This window comes from Carassius carassius, chromosome 8 (assembly GCF_963082965.1).
Source record: "Carassius carassius chromosome 8, fCarCar2.1, whole genome shotgun sequence".
Lineage (NCBI taxonomy): Eukaryota > Metazoa > Chordata > Actinopteri > Cypriniformes > Cyprinidae > Carassius > Carassius carassius.
Window position 1 is genome coordinate 30,647,168 of NC_081762.1, and position 23,933 is coordinate 30,671,100.

At 38.4% G+C, this 23,933-nt stretch overlaps 1 protein-coding gene and 1 long non-coding RNA gene across 2 annotated transcripts in view; one reads left to right on the forward strand and one right to left on the reverse strand.

Moving 5' to 3' along the window:
* Window positions 1-11,295, reverse strand: part of LOC132145715 (cytosolic 5'-nucleotidase 3-like) — a 62,932-nt gene extending 51,637 nt beyond the window's left edge. The window contains exon 1 of the mRNA XM_059556939.1: window positions 11,128-11,295. Coding sequence (XP_059412922.1) covers window positions 11,128-11,277 — 150 coding nt within the window. The 5' untranslated portion in view covers window positions 11,278-11,295. The remainder of the gene's footprint in view (window positions 1-11,127) is intronic.
* LOC132145718 (uncharacterized) overlaps window positions 1-23,933 on the forward strand; it is a 383,521-nt gene that overhangs the window by 119,918 nt on the left and 239,670 nt on the right. The window lies entirely within an intron of this gene.

Genomic DNA, 23,933 nt, shown 5'->3' on the forward strand with positions numbered 1-23,933 from the left:
TTTGCGTCTATGCTAACGTTAGCCAATTTTTATTTAAGCTATCACTCTTAACTCTTTAGTTGAACGCTGGTTCAACACACAGTGATTGCGTCCGAGCGGTGAGCCTTGTTTCTTCACTAAACTTTGTCAGTTGTATTTGTTTTATGGTTTGGACATTCAAGCGATTAGACGATCAGATGTGTATTATTATATCGAGCTACCATGTTCGCGCAGCTGCATTGTGGCATGAACATTCATATAAACAGTAGCTGTGAAGATCACGTGCACAGAGGAATGCAGAAACTAGTCACTGAAGTAGCTAGAATCTCAAGTTATATAAGCATATTTTTCTACTTTTGAAGGAACTCGGCTATTTACAACCCACGAGACAGAGAGACGTTATTGTAATTGTGTGTAATTCACACACGCAATCACTCATATTATACTGTGCTAATTTATCTTTATCTGATCTTTATTTATCTCTTACACCAAGCAATAATCTGTAAGAAATTTTACGAACATACTGTAGATAAAATAACTGCTGATAGTGAGCTATGATTTTTATTAGCATGAAGTAAACACTGAAGGAACATCTGATCCATGCTGAAAGATACACTACAACTTACTGAATGTATAGTGTATCATGTAATCACTCAACGAGTGTTTCAACCGCGGAAAGACAGCAGCTAGAAGATATTAACAGCAGAAAATCCACTCACTAGTGTCCATAAACTAATTAGAAAAATGTAATGCAAAAATTACATTTATACCTTTACTCATAATTGCTTTTTTATTATAATTAATAAAATTGTATAGATATAACGTTATTACAAAAATTGTCTATTATAATCTATATAATCTATACAAAACAATTGTTAGGGTTCCCTGTAAAGTTTAGTATGGAACAATTTAGAAAAACTAGTGTACGTTACCAGTCAAAAACTCTATTACATAAATACATATACACACATATACATATATATATATATATATATATATATATATATACATATATATATATATACATATATATATATATATATATATATATATATATATATATATATATATATATAATAACTGCTTTCTATTTGAGTATATTTTAAAATGTAATTTATTCCTGCGATTTCAAAACAATTTTTAGCATCATTACTCCAATCACATGATCCTTCAGTAAACATGCTAATATTCAGATGTACTGCTCAAAAAGTAATTCTTATTATCATGTTGAAAACAGCTGATTATAATTTTTTCAGGTTCCTTAGATGAATATTAAGTTCAGAAGAGCAGCATTTATCTGAAATCAGGGCTCCAAACAAAAAAATCGAGTAAGGAGCCATTGGCTCCTATAAGAAAAAAACTTAGGTGCCAAATGATTTTTTTAGGTGCCACAGAATAAACATGTTTTATGTGTTTTATTTAAATTATTTATTTTACATTTTAACTTTTTAATCATACTGACGTGTTTATGTCTCATCTTTTCTTGACTTTATCAGCATTTTAATCCATCTTGTAGATGACCTGGGAATGAAGGTTCACTTAAAGTGGGAACTAAATGTCTTTTCCAACTTGAAACATACAGTCATGCGTTGTTTATTACACAAAATCTGTACCAATATCATGGACCATAAGCATCACTTGGCCCCTGAGTATAGTTTGGGGTCCTCCTCAATGCATCCTGTAAATGTTCTCATACTCTCTTAAAAATAAAGGTGCTTCATGATACCATAGAAGAACCTTTTTTTCCTGTCTAAATGGTTTCATAAAGAACCTTAAACATTTGAAGACAATAACAGATTATGAAAAGGTCGGAAAGAGATTGTTTCTTCAAAGAGCCTTTGACTGAATGGTTCTTTGTGGAACCAAAATTGTTCTGTGAAGAACTTTTTAAGCTCCTTTATTTTTAAGAGTGCATGTCTTTCACACTTTCAGTCTGTTTTTCTTAATTAGTAAAATTAAATTTTATAGGAAGAGTTGAATCATGTAGACAACAGGTTAAGTAAAAATATTAAAATTCAATAGCTCATAAATATAGCAAAATGCTCCTCTTTATAGTTATTTTTCTAGCTGACTGATGAGCTTGTGGACACCGAAAGGTTACTGAAGTTAATATTACGTTGCAATATTTACAAGCTTTACACGTTTTCCGCAGTTTGAAAGTGTTGTACTGTAGAATCTCTTATAAAATAGCCTACCTTTTGATGTTAATTCATGTTCATTATGTACTCTAGTAGTAAAGAGCAACGTATGATAGGTTCACGTGCTGCTTGAACTGAGGCACTACTCGCGATCGCGTCTGCCGCATGGCTGGCGACACACTGGATGCGTGGCGCAAGCGTCTCAGCTGCGTGGCGTGTCCGTTTTTAATTCGGCTCCCATGTTAACAGGCTAGAGCTCGCGCGCGTGTTGGAAGCATTTCCAGGCAAAATATAATAGGAAAATATGTTTGTGTGTCATTTTGTACACAAATACATATTAATTCATGACATTTTGATGTTTGAAAGTCTGTAGGTTGACATAAATTCAGATATAAATGTAATTAAAAAAATAATTAATTATCGATTTTCAAATATTGCACCTGTCAAACATAGTATATTTTGCCGTCAAAACTGTTGACGGTGTCCTTTATCAGTAGGCGTAGGTGTATGTGTGTAAAAAAAAAGTTTATACTGTTGTCATGAAGACAAGAGCCTGGTTTGTCGGCGGCCTCCCTCTATGTCACCTACAGCAGCAGCAGCTGCGTGTCAGGAGCGTGGCGGCTGCCTCGCGTTTTCTGTGTCTTTAAACACTAGAATCGTGCCTGACGCTGACGCGGCGCTGGCAGCGCGCGGCCCCTTAAAGAGCCCCTTAAAAGAGCACCAAAACTGTATTTATTGTTTGAATTTTGTTATGAATTTGGAATAATTTTCAAGCTGATACTTTGTAAATTAAAAAGTAACAAAGCACAAAACTTTTTGCGATTACTGGACGGCAAGTGCACTTCAAATAATGAAGTTCATGCATTAACAGAACACAGCATGGACTAAGATCTTGTTAAGAAGAAGCCTTATGATTATAAACGAGAACTGTTAACGATATTGCCAATATCCACACAGATGACAGCTTTACCTGTTGTACAACCCGAATTCCGGAAAAGGGGGACGTTGGGACGTTTTTTAAATTTTAATAAAATGAAAACTAAAAGACTTTCAAATCACATGAGCCAATATTTTATTCACAATAGAACATAGATAACATAGCAAATGTTTAAACTGAGAAGGTTTACAATTTTATGCACAAAATGGGCTCATTTCAATTTTGATTTCTGCTACAGGTCTCAAAATAGTTGGGACGGGGCATGTTTACCATGGTGTAGCATCTCCTTTTCTTTTCAAAACAGTTTGAAGACGTCTGGGCATTGAGGCTATGAGTTGCTGGAGTTTTGCTGTTGGAATTTGGTCCCATTCTTGCCTTATATAGATTTCCAGCTGCTGAAGAGTTCGTGGTCGTCTTTGACATATTTTCCGTTTAATGATGCGCCAAATGTTCTCTATAGGTGAAAGATCTGGACTGCAGGCAGGCCAGGTTAGCACCCGGACTCTTCTACGACAAAGCCATGCTGTTGTTATAGCTGCAGTATGTGGTTTTGCATTGTCCTGCTGAAATAAACAAGGCCTTCCCTGAAATAGACGTTGTTTGGAGGGAAGCATATGTTGCTCTAAAACCTTTATATACCTTTCAGCATTCACAGAGCCTTCCAAAACATGCAAGCTGCCCATACCGAATGCACTTATGCACCCCCATACCATCAGAGATGCTGGCTTTTGAACTGAACGCTGATAACATGCTGGAAGGTCTCCCTCCTCTTTAGCCCGGAGGACACGGCGTCCGTGATTTCCAACAAGAATGTCAAATTTGGACTCGTCTGACCATAAAACACTATTCCACATTGAAATAGTCCATTTTAAATGAGCCTTGGCCCACAGGACACGACGGCGCTTCTGGACCATGTTCACATATGGCTTCCTTTTTGCATGATAGAGCTTTAGTTGGCATCTGCTGATGGCACGGCGGATTGTGTTTACCGACAGTGGTTTCTGAAAGTATTCCTGGGCCCATTTAGTAATGTCATTGACACAATCATGCCGATGAGTGATGCAGTGTCGTCTGAGAGCCCGAAGACCACGGGCATCCAATAAAGGTCTCCGGCCTTGTCCCTTACGCACAGAGATTTCTCCAGTTTCTCTGAATCTTTTGATGATGTTATGCACTGTAGATGATGAGATTTGCAAAGCCTTTGCAATTTGACGTTGAGGAACATTGTTTTTAAAGTTTTCCACAATTTTTTTATGCAGTATTTCACAGATTGGAGAGCCTCTGCCCATCTTCGCTTCTGAGAGACTCTGCTTCTCTAAGACAAAGCTTTTATAGCTAATCATGTTACAGACCTGATATCAATTAACTTAATTAATCACTAGATGTTCTCCCAGCAGAATCATTTCAAAACTGCTTGCTTTTTTAGCCATTTGTTGCCCCCGTGCCAACTTTTTTGAGACCTGTAGCAGGCATTACATTTTAAATGAGCTAATTAAGTGGATAAAAGTGTAAAATTTCTCAGTTTAAACATTTGCTACGTTATCTATGTTCTATTGTGAATAAAATATTGGCTCATGTGATTTGAAATTCCTTTAGTTTTCATTTTATTAAAATTTAAAAAACGTCCCAACTTTTCCGGAATTCGGGTTGTAGTTTGTTCAAGATATGAACGAAATAGACGCTGTTTTTCTGCACTTTCTCTTCAAGTCTCCATCATTTCTCTCTCGCGCGTTTATCAGGTGTGTGTCAGCGCTGCTGCGCGACAGATGAGGACTGTTTAAAACTCTTTTTCCCACTAAAACTTCGATGCGCATTCTCTCAATGCGCGAACATAACAAAAGATGTGAATGCAAAACAATCAGGGATAAAAGGCATTACATGCAATTTTTTAAGAGATAGCATGTAAATACATAGGCCTAGTCGCCAGTGGCGACCTCAGCAAAAACTTCACTCGCATTTTAATATTTATGGTCGCAAATCTTTGTTAGATAAAATTATTATTTTATATAATTCCCATTGTTTATACCAGGTTGGAGTTATACACTGATTTTCTGTCATGGACCTCCTGAATTAGCCTTGGCCACCCCCTGGCCACCCCATTGTATAAAACTGTAGCTCCGCCACTGACTATGAGGGCAAAAAAAAACGGAAACAAAATAATCATTCATTAATCATAATCGAGGTAAAATGTTCAATTAATCTAGGTATTGATTTTAGGTCATAATTGTCCAGCCCTAACCAAGCGCCTATAAAACCTAAACAAAAACTCAAAACTGTATCAAACTTTGTGAGAACATATGTCAGATGACCCTTAATAGATGTCTATCAGATGTCTATAAGATTTTTATGATTACGAAATGTATGCTAAAGTAACATCTGAAAAAATGTCTGTAGACAGCAGATGTTTCCAGATCAAGAGATCTTTAACAGACATCTTGCAGACGTAACTCACGTGACTTATCTACTTAAAAAGAGAAGACTGTCTGTGTGTGTGTGTGTGTGTGTGTGTGTGTGCGCGTTGAGCATGCTTGATGATTATTAATATCAGTTTAACCATTTAATTTCTGTGTGTGTGTGTGTGTGTGTGTGTGTGTGTGTGTGCGTGTGTGAGCATGCTTGATGATTATTAATAGCACAGTTTAACCATTTCTCTCTCTCTCTCTCTGTGTGTGTGTGTGTGTGTGTGTGTGAGTGTGAGAGAGAGAGAGAGAGAGAGAGAGAGAGAGAGAGAGGGAGAGAGAGAGAGCATGCTTGATTATTAATAGCACAGTTTAACCATTTCATGTCTCTGTGTGTGTGTGTGTGTGTGTGTGTGTGTGTGTTTGTGCGCGCATTTTAGATGTGTTCTACTGTCAGCCATACATCCCTTGTCAAAAAATCCTATTGGAATTTCACTTTGTCCTATTGGATCTTACCGGATTCTTAGAATCCTATTGGATATTCTGATTGATTTTAATGGAATTTCACTTTGTCATATTGGATCTTACTGGACTCTTAGAATCCTATTGGACATTCTGATTGATTTTAATGGAATTTCACTTTGTCCTATTGGATCTTACTGGATTCTTAGGATCCTATTGGACATTCTGATTGATTTTAATGGAATTTCACTTTGTCCTATTGGATCTTACTGGATTCTTAGGATCCTATTGGACATTCTGATTGATTTTAATGGAATTTCACTTTGTCCTATTGGATCTTACTGGATTCTTAGGATCCTATTGGACATTCTGATTGATTTTAATGGAATTTCACTTTGTCCTGTAGGATTTTATTTGATGTTTAGAATCTTTTTGGACATTGGGTTTAATTTAATGGGATTTAAGTTTTTCATGTGATCTTTTATTGATTTGTATTGGACATTGTGATTTTTAAATGGAAATTCACTTTGTCCTGTAGGATCTATTTGATTCTGTTAATTACTTTTTAAGAGTAACTTTACTTTTTCAGAGTGGCACTGTGTGTGTGTGTGTGTGTGCTTAACCCATAAAAATGCAGCCTACATATACACAAATATAAAAAAAATGAAATTCATAATACAGTAAGGCAAATATGTTAAATGATATAATATCCGAATAAGTTAAAATGTATTACATGTGACCAAGAATTCATAGAAACACAAACATCTATAATGGTATTGTTGACGCTTCCCCTTTAAGAAATCCGAATGTAGTGCGCGTGACCCTGTAGCGTGCATATTTTGAACGGTAACGGTCAGGTGAGGAAGCTGAGAAATCGAGTGATTAACGTTGTTTAACTTGTTAAAAGTTTATTGAAAGACGCTAAAAAGGAAGAAATAATGATACTTATCTGAGCTGCATCCCAAACGAACCATTTTGGGTGAGGTAACTATATCTGTTGGCGAGTTGTTGATCTCGTTACTCTGCTGATTAGTACAGGAGTCTGCCATACATAGCAAAAGCTAATTTAACAACTGATATTAATGAAATATTAATGTATGCCGTTTATAATAAAATGTAATTGTATAAAACACTGAAGTAGCGAGTACAAAATGCCTGTTCTGCCACCATTTTGAGCGTTTTGAATTGTGATTTACGGTTTTGTGTAGCGCTTTATTTGTATTGATGGATTAATATGTTCTGTTGTGCAGGTCAGGTTTTATGTTCCAGTTAAAAAGTTTGACATGATACAGTTCTCCCGTGAATCGTGATATGTGTGTGTACATGGAGAAGACACGCATGACAAGAGAATAGATGGCGAGCCTTTGTCAGTGAGAGGACCTGTTACATTGCCTGGTAACTTATTGACCATATGCATGGAACTTCCGCATAAAGATAAGCCAATACTTGTAAACTACCGGTAAAGCTGATTTAATGTTGTGGTTTATACAGGTACAGAAACATCTCCTGCCTAGTTCTTGTCAGAAATGAAAAAAAACCTTCCATCTTCATAAATAATGATAGCATAACAATAATGATAGATGATGGCTAGAGATGTTCCGATACCCTTTTTCTCTTCCCGATACCGATTCCGATACCTGGGCTCAGGGTATCGGCCGATACCGAGTACTGATCCGATACCTGGGTGTGTATCTGTATATACAGCTGTATATACTACTAGCCCTGTGTAAATTTCTAGAATTATTTTATGGTGTGCTCCAGACTTATCCCATGATAAAACATGAACAAATACATGGTTAACTACTGTATTTATTACAGTATTTTTATTATCTGACATGAATTTGACAGTAATATTATTTAATTTCTTAAGCGAAAAAGAACTTCAAATGCAGCCAAAAATTAACACCGCAAACTAAAAAAGGTATTTTAGTATTTTAGTTTTACAATATTGGTGTATAAAAAACTGCAACAAATAAGTCTAGGAATATAAAAAATTCTATATTAATCAGATAATCTCTTTACAACAAAACAAGTAAAAAACAAGCAACCGTCTAGGCATAATAATTATTATTAATAGAGACGTATTATTACTACATAGAGACGTAGCTAAATCTACTGTAGGCTACAACAGTAGCTTAATATATTGTCAATTTACTCGCCATGAAGATCTTTGAGTGTCTGTGTTTATGATATGACAGTTTTCTCAAATGAAACGTTAAATTCTCATGAAGTGACGGTTTATGCGTTCAAGTCCTCATATAGTGACACACGGCAGAAGCCACAAAACAGCGAGCTCCCGTGCATCTGCGCCCGTCTCCCACAGAGATGTAGACTTTGCAGGAGTAATATTTAAATAGTATTTTGCAGTTTAATATTCACAGACACTAGTATATATATTCGGCTACAGTCTGGAGCCCTGCGCTTAGACTAACACGGAAGCGACTGAACGCAGCTGCGGGTACAGAATATACTCAAACTTACTACCGGTTCTACAGAGACGCTGGTATCATCACATTTTAAAATTTTCAGCACCGTCTTGGTCCCTAGTCGCCGTTTTACTGTCTGGTTGGTCCAGTCTGAAATACTGCTAAACAGCGGACATACTGCTAACCACTGATCTATAATATAGAAGCGGCTTCACTGTCTGTTGGCAGTTTAGAACGCGATGAGCGATCCAGTCATATATAGATCAGTGCTGCTAACGCGTTTTCATTTCTTCTTCGCTGCTCTACACAGGGGTTGCTTGTGGCATTACAGCACAACGTCATGTGTTTGCAATGCATTCTGAGCAGCGAAGAAGAACCGTGCAGCGGTTAGGCAAAGCTAGCGTTCATAACTAGGTCTTGAAAATGGTATCGGATCGGTATATGGGTTCATGTACTCGCCAATGCCGATGCCAGAATTTGTTGTGGTATCGGAGATATTTCCGATACTAGTATCGGAATCGGAACAACTCTAATGATGGCATTAACATACATACAGTTTTATGTTATTTAACAACACATAATTGTATATGCCAAGCGTAATCCCAGGTGATTACCTAGACACGTAACTACATTGAAATGCTGACAATTAAACACTAGTAACTGTTTATAGGCCAGTGGTTCTCAAAATCTTATACCAATTACATGCATTAAAATTCAGTAGCGTAGTAGGCCTAACTTTTATTATATTTACTGTTGTCAGCCACTTTAACATTGTAAATATACATTTTGAACATTAACAATAACACTACACTGTGCTTACAAACAGGTAAATAAAAAAAAACGGAAATAATGATTAAATTAAAATGTGTTGTACCTGAAAGTTAAATAAAAACTGTATTGTACTTAATATTTATTTGAGTAGAGTTGTTTTTACATTTAAGTTCAAAAGTATTGTGTTTTAACATTAATTTATAATAATTAAATAAGTGATTTGTCTGTGTACCACTAGAGGGACTCGTAGCACACTTTGAGAACCACTGGTTTAGGTGTAGGCTAACATTAGTGATGCTATCTCCCAAATGACATCACATTGCTATGATTAATAATCAATTACTTATCAATTACTTACTTACATAGTCATGAACACATTTTAAACCCTTACAATACTTGCCCGCTCAACTCTATAGCTGTGCAGTAAAATTCACTTTAAAGATTTTGACTCCAAATGTGTACTTTTTTTTTGTACTGAAGTATAAAGTATAGCAAGTGCAGGAATCAAAAAGTCTCATATCATTTAATTAAAAAATATATATATGTCCCGACACTAACAGTGTATAAGGGAGAATTATTTAAATACTTAACTAGTTAAATACAAATTAAGTTAAATATTAATGGTATAACAAATAATGCATTAAATATTTCTTTTCTATTTTTAGATTTAATTAGTAAATAAATTTTTAAAGTTTTATCTTTAACTGTAAAAGCTGCTAAATATATTCAGTCAACACAGACTTGTTACTGTTGTAGTTTTGTTACTCTGAATTTAGTTTAAATCACATAATGGACCTCTCTATTTTGAATTTGGCTTGTCTTCCGTTTTACTGTCACTCAAAGCAATGAGTCCAGAACAATTTAGCAGATTTACCTGAGTAATATTTAACACTCGTGTTTGTCATTTCTGAAATGGTAAATGTGGACGTTTCATCCTCTTAGATAAACAAAAATTTTCTTCAAATTGTGAATAGATTTTGTAGGGAAGCTGAGAAACGCACAGTACAACTGACTGGAAATGACTGAGCTGGCTTATCTAAAACCAGGAAGTAATCGTGCATATGTTCAGTTGACAGAGCATTAGTGTTTGCTTTGGAATATATTTGATACAATATTTTTCAGTTTTTTTTTCTCTGTTTTTACATTACACACAAACAGTACTTTATTACATGAAATGAACAGTTTAAATTCCCTTTGAGGTGTATTATAATGATTTACAATATCAAATTCTACATATTGTTTAATGTTTTATTGTTCTGTGTTGTGATGTGATTGTATTTGCTATTATTATTATTGTTACAGTAAAGTGTTATTTTTATATTCAACTTCTGGTCTCCTGTATACACTTTATATATTTCTTATCACTCTAGATATGTTCCTCCATTTGGTTCTAGAACTGGTTTAGTGTATATTTACATTGGACGCAAATTGTGTGTGTGTGATCAATCCATTATCAGTGCCTTAGAAATTTTTGCACTAATGCTGTATGTTGCACAAATCACCTCTCATGTTTTTTACAATGTTACTGAAGGTCATGCAACATACAATGAACAATGTCTACATCATGGTGAGTTTAAGCAAACAGCAAGTACTATTTGTTCATAAAACAAATACAATGGAAAAGTGTACCTTTAGAATAAAAAAAAAATCCCATATAAACAGTCACCCAACTGGATCCCATTAAAATCCTATAGGAATGATCCTACAGGATATTTATGTCTTGTCCTAAAAGACTATTCCTATCAGAATCCTGTAGGAACGGTTCCAAAATATGATAGAAAATCCAATTAGAATCCTGTACAGTTTTCTTATTGGAATCCTTTGGGATTTTTTGACAAGGGATCCAGCTTGAACCCCCGTAATCGCTGCTTGCAGCTATAATTGTCGCTTGTTATCTTTACAAAATAATAACAATTTACCACACCTTAACATTTTTGCATTAGTATCTCGTCATTAATCGCTTTAGCTTATTTCAGCGGATTTATTGCAGATTCAGATTCGCATTGTATCATTACCTTGCATTCCTTTCTTCTCTTTAATTGATGTCTTCCCTTTTCACTATCAGAATCCGAATTCTGACCCCGGTTTGACTTTCTTTTTCGATTTTTAACGACATTCCGTTTATTACCTCCATTCTCTGCACCTGACACTTCTCCCTCCTCCATTTCTGTTTTTCTTCTTCTTCTTGTACAATTCCGGCAGTGTTAGACGCTGCTCAGCGTATTACTGCCCTCCACAGGTCAAAGTTTGACCTAAATCCTGTATCATGCAAGAACTGAAGAACTGCCTTGGAGATCAATTTATGCTCATTGCTGTGACCAAACAAAGATAATAGAGAAAAAGCCTCAACTCCAAGTCCTGCTAGTGTAAATATATTATATTTCTTTCTGCATTCTAGGAAAACATGCCCTACCGTCTCAAGACTCCCACATTCACACAATCCAGAAACATGCTTTTCTACAATCCACAAAGAATAATTTAACGCACAGTGCCCCAACCTCAATCTACAAATTTCAACTGAATCTTTTCTTAACTATAGGTTGTATGGAAAAGTAGTGTCTACCCCTAATTTCCTTTTCCCACCCTCTCTGCCATTCATTTATTAAGTCCTCTTTAATTTGTTCCCTCAGTTCCACTCTTCCTAATAATACATGAACATCTACTTCTCTTTCTAAGCTCTCATAGAGCCCATAAAATTGCCATTAATTCGGTAGTGAGAACAGAACTTCCATTAGAAATACATCGCCCAATTTCCAACCCTAGCTGTTCCACATATACCCCAAAACCAGCTTTCCCACTAACTGGATCTCTAGACCCATCTGTAAAAACAATCATAGTACTTCCACTAATTGAATTAAGATATTCCTCTATTTTTGGTGCCACCTCCAATTGATCTTTTTCATGATGAAAACCAAGCTCAACACACATTTCAGGAAGCACCCAATAGGGCATAGGTAACCAACTTGTGTGTTCTATGATACTTCCCTGATCCATGCTCATCTTCCCTGCCCACTTATTTATTATGACAAAAATTATTATTGAATCTATTATTTCCTGCATTCTCTTGCAACAAACACCTTGCTGGGAAGATATGATTACACCCACTAAGTTTTACCCAATACTGTTACCTTAACTTAATGTGTCTTAACCATAAGGGCATTTCTCCCATTTCAATGAGCAGGCCAGGTACTGGGGTGGATCTGAAAGCCCCACAACAAAGCCTCAAAGCTCTTGCCTGCACCACATCCAACCTAGCCAGAACAGTTTTGGAAGCAGATCCATACACAAAGCACCCATAATCTAGGGCAGATCTGATCATGGCCTGAAAAATTAACAACATTGTCTGCCTATTAGCCCCCCACCCACACCCAGCCAGACTTCTCATCACATTCAAAACTTTTTCACACTTCAACACAATTTTACCTACATGCATGGCCCAAGTCATACGCTCTTCAAACCACATACCCCCAAATTTAAAAACCTTTACCTTCTCTCCAATGGAGACCCATACATATATAACCTTATATTAGGTAACTTTCTTTTAAAACCAATAATCATATATTTTGTCTTCGAAGCAGAGATTTTGAAGCCCCATGTATTTCCCCATTCCTCTACAGATACCAACACTCTTTGTATCTGTTTTAAAACAAACTCTACATTACGCCCTCTTTCCCAAATAGCCCCATCATCTGCAAATAAATATAACCCGAATCCTCTCTCTATTTTATCAAAGATATCATTTATCATTATATTAAATAAAACTGGACTTATTACACTTCCCTGTGGGGTTCCATTCTCTATGTCCACATTTTTTGAACTAACACTATCAACCTTTACTTGAAATGTTCTTTTCATTAAAAAATAATTTATCCAATTAAACATTCATCCCCTAAATCCCATGTTAAAAATTTTAATCATAAAACCCTCCTTCCACAAAGAATCATAAGCTTTCTCAATATCCAGAAATACACTCACTACCACTTCCTTATTACTAAATGCCCTTTTATTATCTTGATCTAAAACTGCAACTGACTCCATTGTAGATCTTCCATTTCTAAATCCATTCTGTATATCAACAAATTGTCTTCTAGTTTCAAAAAAATATACTAATCTGTTAGTAACCGTCCTCTCCATAATCTTACAGGTCACTGCTGTGAGTGCTATAGGACGGTATGAATTAGGGTCAGATGCCTCTTTCCCTGGTTTCAAGACAGGGACCACAGCTGCATGTTTCCACTCCTTTGGTAAATGACCCTCTGCCCACACAGCATTAAACAAAGCTAACATTTCTTCAAGTAAAAAATCATCCAGATATTTAAATAACTCATAAGACAGCCTATCTCTCTCTGGGGCTGTATTTGCTTCCATCAATTCAGCTCATCCTCTTCCTACACCTCTCAACCCCCATTCTCTTTGATCTATGCACAGCTTGAAAACTCTCAACAAACATGTCTGCTTTTTCCTTATTGGAAACTGCTACCACCTCTCCCTTCTGTAACACTGGTATCAGTCTTCTTTTATAGACTCCTCTGACCTTCTACATACCGCTGACCACAACTGCCTTACTGATGTCTCAGGACCTAACGTATCACAAAATTTCCTCCAACTAGTTCTTTTTGCATCCTTTATAATTCGTCTTGCTACTGCCCTTAGACGTTAGTATTCTATTACATTAACCAACATTGGGTATTTTCTTAATCTTCTATATGCTTTATTCCTACTCCTTACAGCTTCGTCACATTCTTTACTCCACCAAGGAACCAGCACACATGACCTAGGCGCCTGTTTTACAGGAATAGTATAGCAAGCAGCCTCATGTATCATGAGACAAACTGGAGTATTCCAGTTATCTATAGAACCCTCGCTATCAACATTTCCTACTAAGCTTTGAGCTTTCTCCTGGTATTTATCCCATTTAGCCTGAGAAAAGTTATACATATGTATCTTGGGACATTCTTTTCCACTTCTCTTCTCAAATCCCTACCAAACCTGCACAAGATTGGATAATGATCACTTCCTATTGTATATTAATCTATAACATCCCATTCACCAATTCTGGCTAAGTTTGATTAAGAAATTGATAAATCTATATGGCTGTAAATATTTCTCCCAATATTATACCTAGTCTGTCTTCCGTCATTTAACACTACCAACTTATACTTATCTAAAAATTATTCTACTATTACACCATTTTTATCCCTGTGATCACTCCCCCATATTGGATTGTGTGCATTAAAATCTCCAATCCATATAACAGGACACCTTACCTACTCCATTATCTCATCAAAATCTAACAGTACCAAAGATTGGCAGGGATTATAATAATTTATCACCGTAATAGAACTGATACTACTACAAACCTCCACAGCCAAACATTCAATATTAGAAATAATGTCAACCTTTCTATATTGCTGTCACGGCCGGGATCCAATGAAGCACGGAGATAGAACCAATTGCAAGTAAGTCTTTTATTAAGGGGTAATCCAAACAGCATAAACAGTCCAGGCAGGGGTCAATAGGAAACATCCATCCAAAACAAACTAAACAAGAAGACAAGGCAAGGGCACGAACTGACGGACATGAATAAACAATGACGACAGACATGAATTAAACAACGACTCTGTGACACATACTAAGACAGACCGGGTTATATACACAAAAGGATAATGGGGAAACAGGAGACAGGTGGGGAACAATCAATTAACTAAACAAGGAGGAAGGTGACCAAATAAGGAGACAGGAAGTGATAATATGATAAACACCGTGGGAACTGAGGACACCTAGTGGAACCCCAGGGAACACAACCCAGACACTGTGACAGTACCCCCCTTCTACAGAGCGGCTCCCAGACGCTCCAAGACAGACCCAAAACAGAGACCAGGAGGGAGGAGGACAGGAGGAGGTTCAGGGGGAGGGACGGAGGGCCAGACTAACAGAAAGGAACAGGGACAGACATTAACACAAAAACCAAAGGAAAAAACAACATGAAGCCCCCCAGGGCGGAGCAGAAGACCACCACACCCTTGTGGTCAGGGCAAGCGCCCTCCAGGGCGGAGCGGAAGACCACCATGTCCGTGTGGTCAGAGCTGAAGCCCCCCAGGGCGGAGCAGAAGACCACCACAACCTTGTGGTCGAGGCCAGAGTTCCCCAGGGCGGAGCAGAAGACCACCACCACCATGTGGTCAGGGCGGAAGGCCCCCAGGACGGAGCAGAAGACCACCACCCCCCTGTGGTCAAAGCGGAAGCCCTCCAGGGCGGAGCAGAAGACCACCACATCCCTGTGGTCGATGCACAAAGCCCCCAGCGCGGATCAGAAGCCCACCACTTCCGTGCGGCCGGATCAACGGGAGGACGAGACTCTGGTAATTCCATGGTGTCTCTACTGGACTCCAGAAGATCGGTGCTGGCCTGACACTGCTCATGACGATCATTGGTGACTTGCATTTGCTCATGAAGATCAATGGTGACTTGCCTTTGTTCATGAAGATCAGAGGTGACTTGCCTTTGTTCATGAAGATCAGAGGTGACTTGACTCAGTCCTTGAAGATCAGAGGTGACTTGACTCAGTCCTTGAAGATCAGAGGTGACTTGACTCAGTCCTTGAAGATCAGAGGTGACTTGACTCAGTCCTTGAAGATCACCGGTGACTTGACTCAGTCCTTGAAGATCACCGGTGACTTGACTCAGTCCTTGAAGATCACCGGTGACTTGACTCAGTCCTTGAAGATCACCGGTGACTTGACTCAGTCCTTGAAGATCACCGGTGACTTGACTCAGTCCTTGAAGATCACCGGTGACTTGACTCAGTCCTTGAAGATCACCGGTGACTTGACTCAGCTCTGAAAGGTCAACGGTGACTAGCCCTGACTCTGGAGCATCAGCGGTGACTAGCCTTGACTCTGGAGGGTCATCTGGAAATCGACTCGACTCTGGAGGGTCATCAATGACTAGCCCTGACTCTGGAAGGTCATCGGTGACTAGCCCTGACTCTGGAAGGTCATCGGTGGCTAGCCCTGACTCTGGAAGGTCATCGGTGACTAGCCCTGACTCTGGAGGGTCATCGGTGACTAGCCCTGACTCTGGAAGGTCACCGGTGACTAGCCCTGACTCTGGAAGGTCACCGGTGACTAGCCCTGACTCTGGAAGGTCACCGGTGATAAGCCCTGACTCTGGAAGGTCACCGGTGATAAGCCCTGACTCTGGAAGGTCACCGGTGATAAGCCCTGACTCTGGAGGATCAGCAGTGACTGGCACCTGACTCGACTCCGGAGGGTCCACTGGCACCTGACTCGACTCCGGAGGGTCCACTGGCACCTGACTCGACTCCGGAGGGTCCACTGGCACCTGACTCGACTCCGGAGGGTCCACGGGCACCTGACTCGACTCCGGAGGGTCCACGGGCACCTGACTCAACTCCGGAGGGTCCACGGGCACCTGACTCGACTCCGGAGGGTCCACGGGCACCTGACTCGACTCTGAAGGGTCAGCTGAGACTCTCATCCTGTGCAGCGGCACTGGGCAAGCAGCCATCTTGGGCCATGACTCTGGACAGGCGGCCATCTTGTACTGTGGTGCTGGTCTGGCGGCCATCTGGGGTTGTGGTGCTGGACTGGCGGCCATCTTGTACTGTGGCGCTGGACCGGTGGCCAATTTGGGCATTGGCGCTGGGTTAGCGGCCATCTTGTGCTGTGGCGCTAGGCTGACGGCCATCTTGGGCTGTGGCACTGAACCGTTGGCCAAAGTGGGCATTGGCGCTGGGCTGGCGGCCATCTTGTACTGTGGCGCTGGACTGGTGGCCAATTTGGGCATTGGCGCTGGGTTGGCGGCCATCTTGGGCTGTGGCACTGGAACGGTGGCCAATTTGGGCATTGGCGCTGGGTTAGCGGCCATCTTGTGCTGTGGCGCTTGGCTGGTAGCCATCCTGGGCAGTGATGCTGGACTGGCGGCCATCTTGGATGGTGGCGCTTGGCTGGTAGCCATCCTGGGCAGTGGTGCTGGACTGGTGGCCATCTTGGGTTGTGGCGCTGGAACGGTGGCCAATTTGGGCATTGGCGCTGGGTTAGCGGCCATCTTGTGCTGTAGCGCTTGGCTGGTAGCCATCCTGGGCAGTGGTGCTGGACTGGCGGTCATCTTGGGTTGTGGCGCTTGGCTGGTTGCAATCCTGGGCAGTGGTGCTGGGCTGACGACCACCCCGCCGGAAGAGACAGAAGTGGCTGGGGCATCCCACCGAAGCTGATGCTGCAGGTAGCGCACGAATTCCCAGAATTCCAGTGTCTCTAACTGCGCCATCTCCTCCTGAGACACTGGATCATCCAGCCCGCCATTGAAATAGTCCTTGAGGGCCGCATCATTGTAGCCCATGCCCTCGGCCAGGGACCAGAACACCTGAGCCAGGGCACCCACTTCATTTCCCTCTTGGCGGAGGGCGATCAACCGAAGATACTTGGCTCGCCGCTCTGCCATCTTGGCTGGGGAACGGAAAGACGACATACCGCTGGTTCCTAGATGGACGGAGTCGTTCTGTCACGGCCGGGATCCAATGAAGCACGGAGATAGAACCAATTGCAAGTAAGTCTTTTATTAAGGGGTAATCCAAACAGCATAAACAGTCCAGGCAGGGGTCAATAGGAAACATCCATCCAAAACAAACTAAACAAGAAGACAAGGCAAGGGCACGAACTGACGGACATGAATAAACAATGACGACAGACATGAATTAAACAACGACTCCGTGACACATACTAAGACAGACCGGGTTATATACACAAAAGGATAATGGGGAAACAGGAGACAGGTGGGGAACAATCAATTAACTAAACAAGGAGGAAGGTGACCAAATAAGGAGACAGGAAGTGATAATATGATAAACACCGTGGGAACTGAGGACACCTAGTGGAACCCCAGGGAACACAACCCAGACACTGTGACAATTGCAACCCATTCTTAACAAAGGTTGCACAGCCCCCTCCTGATCTATCTATCCTGTCTAATCTCAAACATTCATATTGTGGAATTACAAACTCTAAACAGGGCTTTAGCCATGTCTCTTGGATACATATCAAATCTGGTACTTCTTTAAAATCATCTACAAACCTTTTTAACTCCTGATCATTTCCTATCAAACTCCGGGCGTTCCATTGAAGAATATACCACATTAAAATATTAATGAGGATCCTCATCATCCACCTCACAAACGTCCTCCATACTGCTAGCCTTCAACATCTGCGATCTGTTTATACACTGACTATCCATCATGTATTGATGCAACTTTTCTGGCAACTGTTTTATACTCAGATACCTTTCAGCTGCACCCACCACTAACCTGTTAGCCAGCACCCCCCATTATGGGACTCACAGCTGAAAGTGCTCTAACTAACTTATAATTGTAATAGTTTCCTACTTCAGTGTGTTACAAACATAATTGTGGTGTCTTTAGAAAGAAGACCATTTGGGCTTCACTTTTTATCAACCAGATTTGATAATGCTCAAAAATATTAAAAGTTATAGACACTAAAGTGCCTTGAATTTTTTTACCACTCTTAAATATTTTTTTTATTTGATATAAAAATACACGAAATAAGTCCTGGAGCAATCTAGAAAAGTAATGGGTTGAAAGCCACATGCCTCATGAGTTTCTATTTCAAATCTGAATAAAATATCATGAAAAATGAGACTCCTGCAAATATTTTTCTGAGACTATGTCTACACCCCCCACCCCCCCAAATATAAGAAAATATATTTCCCAATAGTATTGAAGGCTTCTACAAACTATTTGGTCAGTAAACATACCACTGCATAGTTTTTTTCAATTATAAAACACTAGACATAAACTTAGACATCATATAAATGATTTATTTGAGCAGTAGAAAAATACAATAAGAATAATTTGAGTAAGAAAAATAAGAATAATAAGAAAAATAAAAAAAGATTTAACATTGTTTGCCAATATAGAACATCCTGAGATTGCTAGAGATGCATATTTTACAATGAATTACGATGCAAATAAGTGCTGATGTGCTGATGGCCACTTATACAGATGGTAATAACACAAATGTGCCGAAGTAAATAATCCACTCTCCCTATTCATATAGACGCGTTCACTTTGATAGCCGTGACCATTCAGTAATAGCGAGCTGATTTGGGCTGATTTGCGATCAAACAGATGGTAATCATGCACATACATTCACATTCAACATAAAACACACTCTCACATATATAAAAACTCTCTAAAATAAAAAGAAAGACAGGAATGTGCGATCGCTGTAAGTTCCGCCTCCATCAGCTGACAGGTCACCAGCTCTGAGGAGAGAGCGCCAAATTCAAATAAACTATTTTCTGCCTATTTTTCATTCATTCTTTTTTCCGGTGGATCGCCTCATTCTGTTTGTGACACTGTACGCTGCAAAACCGTGCCGTGTTTTTACTACCAAGACGCAGTTTTCGACCGTGAGTTATTCCATAACGGACGCAAACAATTCTCTCGCTGAAGAAATGAAATGTAAACAAAGGAATTATGATCCATATTACAACGTTATTGCTTCGTTGGACTAAACGTGCTTCATGAGATGTCGTTCAGTGGACCCTTACCTTTCGAACTAAACCGGGATTTACAGCTGTGGATGTGTTTATGACTCGTTATTACGACGGATCTGGTATGTACAGCGTTTTCAATGTTTAATTTTTTATGTGAACTGCTTACACAAATGTAGCAAATACAGTCTTTATAAGCTTTCAATTGAAAAACAGCGATCTGTCGTCGATGCTTGAGGCTTAGATCTTTATAATGATACATAGTGTGTCAAGATTAAATTTGTCCTGTTTCATTTAATCTATTCATAATCACTTGCATGTGCGTGTGGGAGAGCCTTTGAGGACGAGGGCGTCGGGGTGCAGGTTAACAATTTTGTATTATATGATCTCCACAACACTTTGCACAATTTCTTTTTCCCTGACATGACCCAGCAACATGCCCAAACTTCTGACAATTATAGCAACGCAATGGTGGTTTAATGTACTCCCGTACATAATATGCCATACTCCCTAGAAACACTCTCTGTGGCAGTACACCATCTTTAAATGTTAACAGGATGGGCGGATCCCCAGCTCCATCTCTACGCTTAAATCTTACCACATCCGTTACTTGGGCTCCCTTAACATTTTCTAAGATTTCCTTTTCAGATAAGCCAGCAAACATTCCATATACTAATCCTTTGACACCCTGCTTGCTTCCTCTTGGGACCAAAGTCTCCACCTTAACCACCAATTTCCCCACACTACTAGCATCATCATACTGTTTCCTATTTTTGCAACAAATTCTTAACATTCCATTATATAATATCTTAGCCTGAAAATCCTTTCCTATTTGACTCTCCAAAGCATTAGTAACCTTTAAAGGATTAATTGCTCTGAATCCGGCATCTCCTTGGTTAGCTCCCTTGACTTTAAACAGCACAACTAACTCATCAGAACCTCCTGTTCTCCTAACTTTATTTCCTTTATCTCCAGACATTTCAGGTCTTTCACTTGATGCCTCCCTCTTAGAACCCCCCTTCTCCTTAACCACCATCATCACCATCGTCCCTTCTACTCCCTGACGCCATTAGCCAATGCTATCTCCTCCTTTTCCCAACACTAATCTAATATTATTATTACCTCTACTACTAAAAAGAAAAATATGAAAAAAAGAAGAGAAAAAAAAAAAAACCAAGGCCTGTATATCTTCGACTTGTTTAAACTCCTTAGAAAAGCCGACACAGCGTGTTCCACACGTCTTTCTCCACACATCACCTGAAGAGCACACCTGCTCGAGCCTCCTCCATTTCTGTTTTTATACGGCACAGACTAAATACTTGGGGTTTCAGGTCTGACCACATCAAGCGGGCGTGGTTTGATTGCAAGGTTAAGGAGCATGCGCAGTTCACACGCTCCATGTGAAGCCGGCGAACGTATGACAGCGGTACAACCACTGATCTATAATATATATAGATAGATATATAGATATATATATAGATCAGTGGTCATATATATGTGTATATATATATATATATATATATATATATATATATATATATATATATATATGTATATATATATATATATATATATATATATATGTGTATATATATACATGTGTATATATATATATATATATATATATATATATATATATATATATATGTATATATATGTATATATATATATGTGTATATATATGTATATATATATATGTATATATGTATATATATATATATATATATATATATATATATATATATATATATATATATATGACATTTCCAACGGATTCAAACAGGGCAAAAGACATCACCACGGCAATTGGTAGGCTACATTTACGTTATAGCCGCGGATATGAGACCTTAATATTTACCATTGATTCTATCATCACCATTACAGGGAATCCAAAGTGCACCCAAACACCAGACCTGTTGGTTATTGGAGGATCTTCTATTTCTGGTCTGTTAAACACATTAGCCATTTTGCAACGAGCCTTCAGCGCGTACTGAGTGAGCGAGCGCCTTACTCTGTAGTGGGAAACGTAGGTTTTAAGAACATGCTTAATGTAATTGAGCCCTGTTACAATATTCCTTCAAGAGCCCATTTCAGACAGACCGTAATTCCTGCTTTGTTCCAAAAAACATAAGCCCTATAGAGAACCAATTGAGTAAAAACACACTCAATATAAAGAGTTATAGAGTTCCATATAAAAAGTTTCATCTTTGTATTTGTTCATAACTAATATAACATTTTCATTTTTTTTTATAAGGAGCTGTTTTTGTTTTATACAGTATGCTGTTAAGAAAACACCATAGAAGATGGGTAAAGAATAGCTCCATCATTGTTCAATGTAAAAAAAAAAGAAACATACTTTGTTAGTTTTAATAAATAAAACATTTTTTAAAAATCATGGAAATTTATCTGCCAATTTTTTCTTTTTGCTGTATCTAAAACGTACCGAACCGAACCGTGACACCAGTGTATTGTATCGAACCGAACCGTGAATTTTGTGAACCGTTACACCCCTAAATATATACGACCTGTTTTAAACAGTTGTTTATGTAATGTTAACAGTAATGTTTCATTTTTGCGCATTCAAACAAGAATAATTATCACGTCTTACATTAAACAGTGGGGAAGAAGAAGAAAAAAAACTTGTTTGTTACATTGATAATTAAATTGTGAATATATTTCATATCACTGTTGGTCTCTCTCTCACACATACTTACACGAATATATTTATATGATACTTTTATATATTTACAATTTGTATATAATTGTATAACATGTTATAACTGTATATATTTCTTAAAATGTACATATACAGTTGTGTGTGTATATATATATATATATATATATATATATATATATATAAATAATTTTTCAGGATTCACAGATGAATAGAAAGTTCAAAAGAACAGTGTTTATTAGAAATAGAAAGCTTCTGTAAAATTATAAAATACAGTTCAAAGGTTTGGGGTCAGTACGTTTTTTTTTTAATTTTCATTAAATTGATCAAAACTGACAGTAAGGATATGTTACAAAATATTTAAACTTTAAATAAATGTTTTTCTTTTGAACTTTCTATTCATCAATTTTTATATACAAAATTGTGCGTGTATATATATATATAGAGAGAGAGAGAGAGAGAGAGAGATAGACAGAGAGAGAGAGACAGAGAGAGACAGAGAGAGAGAGAGACAGAGAGAGAGAGAGACAGAGAGAGAGAGAGAGAGAGAGAGAGAGAGAGAGGATTAAACAACGTTTATTCAATTATCATTTATATATCACACACATTCACAATAATACAAAAAAATGAAATTAAATAAAACATTAAATATTCAAAACCAACTGACCCTCAAAGCCCTCACATAAAATATCTTTACAACACCAAATATCACAAAACAACATTTCATTTTTCACCAGTTTGTAGTACGCAAATTCAATCTTGATTCTTCCACCCACTAGTTATCTAAACATAATTTCCACATCAGTAGTCCCAAGTTGTGTTCCTTTATTTTTCCTTGTTTTCCAGATTGCTAGTTTTAATTTTCCCAACAAATAATTTAGTAAACATGTCACCCTTCTCATAGAATACCTATACTTAACACCACCAATAAATATTTGATCTGAAAATTCTTCATTAAAATCTTTGAACAAATCTCTAAGAAAATTAAAAAGATCTTTTAATCTTCCACATTTTAAAAATAAATGCTCTAAATCTTCTTGGTTTCCACAAAATCTACACTCCCCGCCCACTGCTGGATTCAAGTGTGCCACGTGTCTTTCAGTAGCTATCGCTCTGTGAATAAGCCTCCACTGTAGATCTGCAGTGCGCTTCTCTATAGGAGGCTTATACAGGGCTCTCCACCTGTCCTTCACGAGGAAGTCTGGTCCCAACAAACTTGGCCACTTTGAAGCTTTTATTCTCTTGAGAAAGACTTGATGTGTTACTTTTACTGAAGAATAGTAAATCGCTTTCTTTGACGTAAATTTAAAACAGTCCAGCTGTGGTGTATCAAAAGACAAAATTGAGTCCATATTTACAGCCATAGTTTCCTCAAGTATGTGTAGAGACACTCTGATTTTTGGAAATTCTTCTTTTATATCTCTTAAGTCCATTGTCCGATGTCCTTTAATGTACTGTCTGTGCCCACTTGGTAATACATTCCAAATCTCCTCTGTCAGTTTTGACACAAGACGATCAGATTTCAATCCTGTCACTTCTTTAAGAATTTCAACCGGGTTCCACCCATCAGCTTCCAAGAGGTGTCTGATTTTTACAATCCCATTTCGTTTCAAAACT